The 10,138-nt window shown below is 38.5% G+C and overlaps 1 protein-coding gene across 1 annotated transcript; it reads right to left on the minus strand.

The window, feature by feature from the left end:
- Window positions 1-8,623: 8,623 nt before the first annotated feature.
- Window positions 8,624-9,671, minus strand: LOC138873896 (uncharacterized). Its single transcript, XM_070152383.1, has 2 exons — window positions 9,353-9,671; window positions 8,624-8,916 (listed from the first exon to the last, which is right to left on the minus strand). The coding sequence occupies exons 1-2, from the start codon at window positions 9,669-9,671 to the stop codon at window positions 8,624-8,626; spliced, it is 612 nt and encodes a 203-aa protein (XP_070008484.1).
- Window positions 9,672-10,138: the final 467 nt, after the last annotated feature.

The raw sequence follows: 10,138 nt of genomic DNA on the forward strand, positions 1-10,138 counted from the left end.
ATACAGAGGTGGCGCCCTTTTGGAAATGAGGTAGGGTTGGGGGATCTTAGGAATTAAAAAGGAAAGGAATAATATGGGCCGTTGATCTGGGAGATCAACGACCAGGATTTGATTTATGTTGGATCAGGTAGATGGGTTCCAGGTTTGGGTAAGTGTATATAGGGTCTGGGTCGGGTAATATAGTAAGAAATTGGGCTGAGGTTGGGTTCAATTTAGGCTATAATCGAAATGCAAATCTGGCTATAATTTAAATAGGCAATTTTCCATATTTAATTTATAATAAGTAATAAACAATTTCTAGAAACTAAACTTATGTAAAAAATGATTTAAAATATATATTCATCATTTTAAAAATATAGGGACCAATTTTACACTTATAAAATGTAATTATATGTTAAATGGGCTAATATTGCAATTATATGCAATTTAACCTAAAAAATATCAAATGCAATTATAAAATACATAAAAAATATATTAACTGTATTTTGGCATAAATATTTGAATTAAATGACTAAGACATCATAAAAATAATTTAAAAAATAATTATTATGGATTTTATAAATAAAAGGGGAGAAAATAAATCAATTTAAATCCCTAAAATTATGGAAAAATTTGTAAAACCCTTGTGAATGCTTATATATTCATGTATATACTATTGTGAAGGAATTTATGCATATGTTAAAATATATAGGGAAAATTGGGTATCAACATCCACCAATGGCCTTGCTGAAGTTTTTAACAAGACGCTTGGTAACCTTTTGAAGAAAGTTGTTGCAAAGAATAAGAGAGACTGACATGAGAAAATTGGTGAAGCTTTGTGGGAATACCGGATAGCCTTCAAAACAGCTACACAATCAAGACCAACTCATTCTGTCCCGGAGTACTTCGGCCATCTGAAGTTTCAACATTTTCTGCCATAGTATCATTGTCTTTCCTGATACCACTTAAATCATCTATTTCCCTTTTCTTTGCCTTTGCCTTTGGGGTCGCTCAGTGGAGGGGGAGGTGAAGGAACTTTGGATCTTGTTTGGTATGCTGACAATGCTAGTATGCACAAACCAAATTTTGGGAATGAGAATAATCAAAAAGAAAAGAAAAGGCAAAAAGTAATCAAGTTAGTAAGGTGAAATAAAAGAGTGTTTGCAATATTTAAACATTTTTCACAAAGTTATGCAATAATTCGCGTCCTAATTTGGGGGCCTCATTGTGTCGAAGGTAGGCTTAAGCGACACATGGACTTTGAGAAAATTGATGCCAACATTTGCTTCATTTCATTAATGCGAAAATGAGCCAAAACAAACTTTTACTAAATCGACAATAATAATAAAGTTACTAATGGCATTTAGCCTTATTATATTGAAATCTAAATCTAAACTAGAAGGCAGTAAAGAACATCATCTCCTAGTCTACTTGGTCCCTAAAGGACCCTCTACATGCTTGGCTCTTTTGACACCATCAATCAGGTTTCCCAGATCGCGCATGTCCAACAACAAGTAAGCTTTCTCCAGATGTCCTCTTTCATCGTCATCCATGGCTTGGCAATCTGAGAGTCTCTTTATCATCTTTCCCTCTAGCTCCATCAATCCTTGTTCTAAGTATTCCATTTTTTCCATTGACTTAGTGGCAATCTCCCTCCATTACTTTATCGCCTCCATGTTCACTTTGTATTATTCCAGATGTTTAGCTTTAGACTCGAACACCCTTTTATGTAGCCTTCTATACTTAAGCTGTGCCTCAACCACTTCATCTATGATCCTCTCCTTCAGATTGACTCCTGGCTTGACATCCCCCGCTACGTCGTCTTCCAGCCATGATAGATAGTAGTATATATAATCGACATGATACCAGTCTGGCTTATTGGTTTCTCCTTCCACAATGATGTTTTGGTTCCACATATGTTGCGCCTTGAACTTAAATGGAATGACATCTCCTTTGAAATCTATCTTGTACTGGACCATGTTTGAAATCTGAGGTATGACCTGTTTTCTTCCTGCTTGCGTCATTACCCTTATAGAAGCATAAGGATAGATGCCTCGCAACCAAATTAGTAGTCCCCCTTGATCTGATGATGAACTCCCTACTAGGAAACCATTCAAACATCAAATGTGCCTGCTCGCCTGTCAGATTGCTAAAGAAACGCACCCAAGTTACAGCATTTCCAGGCTATGCAAACCTGTCTGGGATAAATGTCATTTTCTTTGGGTGATGGTTAGCTATGTATTCATTCAGTAGCCTTCGCAGAAGCTCTTGAGGATACTCTCCCTTCTGAAAGTGTTCCAGCAACCAGACCTGTAGCAACAGATTACAATCCTCAAAGTGTCCAAATCCTTTCTAGCACCGATCTAGAGCGCGGTACATCTCAGCTAAGATCATAGGGATGATGGTATAAGTTTGTCCCTGATGACCTCTATCAAGGTCTTGGTGACCATGGCTAAGTGAGTATGAATCCTCCCCCCTTTCATTGGGAATATCAACGGCCCCAAGAAGAAGACGACAAACACATAAACCCGGCGGTGCACCCAACCCAAGGAAGTAATGACGAGTTCATCATGGTGAAGAAGATACGACTTTCTATGCACATAACGCTCGTAAAGAAATTCAAAAGGGATGTATGATTTCTTTAGATAGAGCAGCTCATCATTCTTCTTAAAACCCAACATTTTTAGAAAACCGCGGGGAGTGCGATTCTCAGGTACCAATAATCCCGAACTATCCCATGGAAACTTGGATAAGCCTCCTATTTCTTCTACGATATGAGTCATTTCTATATTGTCAAATCAAAAAACAACTCTTTTCTCATCCTAGAACATGGTAGCGGCCTCAATCAATTCCCTATTTGGTCGAACATTTAGCAAGGATGGCAGGTCACCAAGTAATCTTCTCACATGATTTTTGTCGCAAGGTGTAAGGTCTTTCCACCATTCAAGTAGCAAAGGTGGGATGTTTTTAAACATGCCGAACTTGGGGATTTCATGCTTCATTTTCTGCAAACAAACAAAGGTTATCCCTTTCCCCCTCCCAGATTTGACTACTTACGCAATAATGATCAATCTGTTGGCACATTTTCTCCAAGTAATGCACAAAACATGGTAGTGTCCATTGGGATTGTGGAAATTCCGTCGGAATTTGGACAAGTTTCATCTTAGCAGGTTGTTACATTAATAACGCTCCAACCCGTACTAGGTTTAGCATGATTCATGTACATTTCAAGTTGGAGTAGGGTTTCTAGAATGGTATAGAATGGTCTAGACTGGTACACCCAAGTGGACAAATTGAGAGGGAAGGGCACGGGACCGTCGATTGCACCGCTGATCGACTAGTCTACCACAAATAAGCCTTTTCGATTTAGAAGGGTAATTTTCAAGAAAGCGCGGACACTCATCAAGCGCCGCTATATTGATAATTGGCATGAGTGGAGTATGATATGGAGCATGCTTTATGCAGAAATAATAACACATTGCCATGTATTTGGATGTAAGAAGTAGTAAATAAAATAGCAAAAGTGAATATGTAAAGAAGAGAAAAGAAAATAAAGAAAAAGGAAAGAAGTCAGTTTGGCTCATGAAAATGTGTGAGAACGTAATGAAGCAGGTAAGGAAATAGGGATATAGCAGTCAAGATGGAAAAAAATGGAGAGCGGTCATACATGTCATAGCAAACAAGGAGAATAAGGAAAGGGATGTGCATGTCGTAGAAAATTCAAACAAATAAAGGTGAATAAGCGAAGGGATGTGCATGTAATAGCAGTTTTGAAACAAAATAAAGAAAAATAAAAGAAAGTAGCCACATAAGTCAAGTTTGTTATGGTAAGAGCCTAAGTATAAATCCCCAGCAGAGTCGACATGTTGTTGTGCCCTGTGTTCTTACGAAAACGGGCTTCGACATATAACAATTCTTTTAAATGGGTATTAAAAGATAAAGAGTTGCCACCTGCCATTTTTGAGGTGTGTTAGGGCACCTATTTGCAAATAACTCTGTTTGACTAGTCAACGCCACCAAAGATCGGTAAGAGCTCAAATTACCTCCAAGAGAAGGTGTTAGACACTCCTCGAGGTCCACAATTGTGGTTCTTGGCAGAGTTTTACACTATGTGGATTATATGATTAAACTAGGCGACCATATAAGTAAAGAAAGATATGAAATTTGAAAGTCCTATTATAACGTAAACCAATGTAAGGAAAAATATCATTAAACTATATGAATAATTGATACAAGTTTTAAAGATCACGAGGATTACAACTGCGCCGGTCTATATTTAATGACTACATCCTTTTAGAAAGCATATAAGGGGGTCCTATATTTTTTAGCCTAAAGGATCACCCCGTGCAATATAAATAGTACTTCGCAACTTCCTTTAGGTAGGAGTTGCTCATATTATTCATCATCTCCTGCAACCCGATTACTATGTTGAAGTTATTTACTTAAAAGAATTCTAATTCAATTCTAAGTCGTGCACTATGCATGCACTACCCGCAACATGCCTAAGGTCTAGGAGGCTTTTGACCTACTATTTGGTAGTTCTAGACTCAACTCAGTTGCTCCAAATGATAGAACTAGGCGATAATCAAAACAGATAGGACTGCACATAATTTTAATAAAGGAGCTCAAGTAACCTCCACACATAAGCAGGAAAAGCACGCAGAAAGATTTCTAGTTAGGGAGTATATGGCATCCAGACATGTTAAGTCCTATAGGCATGATTTTTATGTGATTCTGGATTATAGGCAGTGCTATTTTCTGACGTATATGCAAATTAGAGTGTTGCAAGTCCAATAGACATGATATCTAATCGTTTGTGTAAAAATGCTGTGAAGTCGTTAATAAACATCCTATGGGAAGGTTTTCTAATGATTGACAATTGGGCTTGATTTAAACGTTTTATCCCTATAGGCATGCTTTCTAGGCGGGTGACAGTATCCTATAGGCAGGATTTCTAATAGTTGACAATTAGAACTAGTTTTGTAATATTTTATCTTTATAGGCATATCATCTAAATGAGGCAGTGTAAAGGAAAATAATAGAAACAGCTGATTAATTAGTTAACTCTATAGTCATGGTATCTAGATGAGCATACCAAATATGTATATAATTGTATCCTATAGGCATACTGTCTATTAAGCAAAATGCATGATTATTATAAACATGTTGTCTAAGGCATTCAGTAGTAGATAGGGAAATAAGTGCAAGAAATTACATAGACTAACATGCTTTGAATAAAGTACCAGTGTCAGACAAATTAAGTGAGGTGTGTGCGATCATTATAGACATGATTCCTATCAGTGTACGACAATAGGACATGTTGAACAAAATAGCAAATAGACCATGTAAACCTTATAGACATGTTTCTACCATTCATGCAAGTATTGGAATACCCTGATTCCCCAATTTACTAATTCCCCAATTGTTTAGTTTACAAATTATTATAGAACTGGATATGTATATAATTAAAAACATTACATAAAGAATAGGTGCAGGCCTAGAAACAGACCCAAACTAAGTAACCCAGCACTAGCTGGGCCTTCAACAACCTCACTCTTCACACTACCCGCAGGACCAAACTTCCAGGCTTAGCAGAATCAATAAAGGATGACTGAATTCGGCACCCAGGTCCAACATATATGGCCCAATACCAGGCCCAAGACGCATGTGTCACGCCCCAACCTCGGGAGGCGTGACTGGCGCTCAATCGAGTAAACCCCAACTGAGCAAGCCTTATTCATACATTTCTACCCAACTTAATACAGTTAAAGGAACCATGCTTTTGTTTATTTAAACAATAGCAAAATCGAACATTCGCATTATTAATCCATTTTCATGTCCCAAACCTAAATCCATGGTTAAGTTTCAAGATTTCATACAGTTATAGTTTAGAAGAACTAGAGTACAAAGTAACAATATAGTTCATTGACCCATCCAACACTCATACATAACCCACAAAAACTTCTACGGATCCTCTAAGGATACAAAAGACAATAATGACAATACCGACAACAAGGCCCCGACTATACCTCAAAAGTGGATATCTATAACAAAAGATGTACAATATAACCCCTTGAGGGAGAAAGGGGCTCACCAAGACTTTGAGAGGAGGATGCTCCACTACGCGCGATCGGCACTATCCGCTGTGGAGCCACCTACATTTATTTAAAAATGTGGCACCCACGGCAAAAGGGACATTAGTACCATGGAATAGTACTAGTATATATAACTAAACACCTTCCAGTTAGAAAGAACAACCATACAAGAGTAAAAAGAAATCAGAAGGACAACAAGCTTCAAATAAGCACCACATCAATAATATAAGAGGTTCACATAATTTCTGAAATTTTAGATTGGGGAATTCCATATCATTGCATCATCATCCACATTACCACCGCTTCCTTGAGCGGAGTCTGATCACGGCCCGATCGGCTAAGCCGTCTTACCAAGACGTTACCCTTATTTCATTCTCACTTTCCAGTTTCAATTATCAATACATTACCACCATGTGTGTATAACATGGCGTCCAATCATGGCCCGATCGGCTAAGCCGTCTTACCAAGACGTTACCCTTTTCCGTTGATCATTCTCACTTCAATATTTGGTTCCACATGTATTAGTTCATCGATATTTGGGGCCACAATTACCACACTTCATAATTCATGTTCACCCCACATCCTCAATTTACAAGTAATAACACATTAAATACATAGAGAAGCACCTTCCACATACACTTTCACAACGTCAATTCATTTGACATAACAAGTACTACATCAATTAAATTCTGGACTTACAACATTTGCACGGGCACCACAGAGGCTCAATTTCTAAGAGGAGGGGGTTTTAGCCATACATACCTCAATTGAGCTTCCTTAGAATCTACAATGTTCCAGAATTCTTAGCAACCTCAATCTATTTTGGAAATATAACAATTTGAACTAAAATTAGGAAGATGATCATAATTCTAGCTCATTTGAGCATTTTATCAAACACTATGTGTGCGTTAAATCTTTATGGTCCTTTAGAGGATTTCATCAACCCACAACCCATACTTTACCATTTTTAGCTCAACAATGTTCCTACACCCTTTGACAACACATGCAAGCAAGATAACAACTCCAATACCCACAAACTTTCTTGATAAATACCCATCTTTAGCTAAGATTCGAAATTAAGGGTTAGAGTATAGAATCTTACCTCAAGGATGAAGAGCTAGTGTATTTTTCCTTAATAATCTTTCAAGATTGAGCCAGAATTGAAGAAAAATTGATGAGGGACACTTTCCCACTCTAGGGAACTCTCTCACTCTATAAATATCCGGTTTTAGCTAACGAAATGATCCATTGCATTTATTTGGCGAAATGAGGTCGTTTTATAACAAAAGCCCAATTTTTGCACAGCCATGCCGCATAGGGCACCGCGGTTGTGAAAAATGTGCTCAGAAAAAGTTTTTCAATGCTCTCTGTACCTCCCCATAGGCGCGCTGCGGTAGTGCAAATTTCGGCCAGCGTTCAATAATCTAGTCATAACCTCTTGTATGAGTGTCCGAATGACGAACGGTTTGAAGCTTTAGAAACTAAACTTGAAGATCTTTTTATTTGATAGGCTGTACATCCCATAACTCTTTAGGTATATGTATATTTGCTTGTCCAAAATTTAGCCTAGTGCATATACATTTGTAACATTAGACTATCATGTAATCTTCCAACTTGATTTAGACTTAGGACTCTCCTTAGACGCCATATGACTTATAATGAGCCTCATACACTTATTATCATATCAAATTGATATCCATCATGTTAATCTTCCTCGTCTACACATAAAATTATATAATTAACGCACATCAACTTTCTTAATAGCGCTTAAATACTTTGAATTTTTTTCCTGGGGTGTCACATTCTCCCTCACTTAGGATCATTCGCCCTCGAATGAGAAGTAGAGTCTGTCCCCAAATACATAACATAACCTAACCATTTTATCACACATCTTTAACTCCCAAATTTTGACTAACTCCCAAAATTTTCAGAAATTTCGGAAGAGTTTCCCTTATAACTGGGTCTATCCACTTGTTAGAGAGCCCGAGAAATATATCTAACAACATATACACATTCCATAAACGTAACATAACTTGTACAACACTAACCATGGCCGCATAGGCAACACATAACCAAAACAGGACAGTTTTACATAGATCAAATCAAAAGATAAGAGTTCATAAGGACCAAATGCATAAAAAGCTATTACATGGCTGTACAAAAAAAATGTGGGTACTTCTTTCTCATTTCTTCCTCGGCTTCCCAAGTGGCTTCCTCAACCTGCTGGTTCCGCCATAACACTTTTACGGAGGCAATTTCCGTATTTCTCAATTTCCGGACTTGCCTGTCAAGAATGACAACTAGAACTTCTTCATATGATAGTTCCTCATTAACCTCGATAGTTTCAACTGGCACAATAGTGGACGGATCTCCCACTACCTTCTTCAACATGGACACATAGAAGACTGGGTGTACCAGTGACATCTCGGGTGGCAGCTCGAGCTTGTATGCCACCTGACCAATTCTCTGAATGATTCTATACGGCCCGACATACCTTGGACTCAATTCCCTTTCTTTCCAAACCGCATGATACCTTCATGGGGGAAACCTTAAAAAAATATCCAATCATCTTCTTTGAACTCCAAATCTCTGCGAAGAACGTCCGAATATGACTTTTGGTGACTCTGAGCAGTTTTCAACATCTCCTTAATCATTTTGACTTTCTCCATGGCCTGATGCACAAGGTCTGGCCCTATCAATTCCACTTCTACAACCTTGAACAACCCAATGGGAGACCTATATCTCCTACCATACAATGCCTCGAATGGTGTAATTTGGATACTAGCATGGAAGCTATTGTTATAAGCAAATTCTATGAGTGGCAAATGGTCATCCCAGCTACCTTTGAAATCAAGAGTACAAGCACGCATCATGTCCTTAAGTGTCTGAATAGTCCGCTCTAGTTGCCCGTCGGTTTGAGGATGAAAAGTTGTGCTAAGATTTACTTGCATACCCAAACCTCGCTGAAATTTCTTCCAAAAGTTGGTTGTGAACTAGCCCTTCGATTTGAAATGATTGAGACTGGAGTCCCATGCAATCTGACTATTTCTTTGATATACAACTGAGCATACTATTCCGCTGTGTTGGTAGATTTAACTGGCAAGAAGTGCGCTGATTTCATGAGTCGATCCATAATTACCCAAATTGAGTCAAACTTGTGTGGAGTGCGCGGTAACCCTACCACAAATCCATGTTGATCATCTCCCATTTCTATATTGGGATTTCTATGCTTTGTGCCAGTCCTCCGGGTTTTTGATGTTCGGCCTTCACTTGCTAACAGTTCGGACATCTAGACACAATGTCTGCCACATCCTTTTTCATGTTATTCCACCAATAAACTTCTTTGATATCATGATATATTTTTGTAGAACCTAGGTGTACGGAATACCTAGAAGTGTGAGCTTCTGCTATGATCCTTTCCCGAAGACCGTCGATATTCGGAACACATAGGTAGCTTTGGTACCGTAGGGTACCATCATCCATGACAAGAGAAAAAGTTGTGGTCTTGTGTTTATGAATCCCCTCTTTCAGTTGTGCTAACAACGGGTCGTTGAATTGTTTTTCCTTCACCTCCGCCACAAGCAATGATTCATCCATATTCTGTACAATCACTCCTCTTTCATTGGAGTCCGCAAGGCAAACTCCCAAGCCAGCCAACTAGTGAAGTTCTCTGGTCAACAGCCTCTGATATGCCTCCACATGAGCCAAACTCTCCATAGCTTTTCGACTAAGAGCATCCGCCACAACATTAGCCTTTCCCGGGTGATAGAGAATATCAATGTCATAGTCCTTGAGTAACTCTAACCATCTTATTTGTCTCAGATTTAACTCCTTCTTCTTGAAAATATATTGAAGGCTCTTGTGGTCCGTAAACACATCCACATGGACCCCATACAAATATGTCGCCAAATCTTTAGCGCAAACACCACTACCGCAAGCTCTAAGTCATGGGTTGGACAGTTCTTTTCATGATTCTTGAGTTGCCTAAAAGCGTAGGCTATAACTTTGCCATGTTGAATTAACACACACCCAAGCCTGATCCTTGAAGCATCGCAATACATCAC

This window comes from Nicotiana sylvestris, chromosome 7 (genome assembly GCF_000393655.2).
Source record: "Nicotiana sylvestris chromosome 7, ASM39365v2, whole genome shotgun sequence".
NCBI classification, from domain to species: domain Eukaryota; kingdom Viridiplantae; phylum Streptophyta; class Magnoliopsida; order Solanales; family Solanaceae; genus Nicotiana; species Nicotiana sylvestris.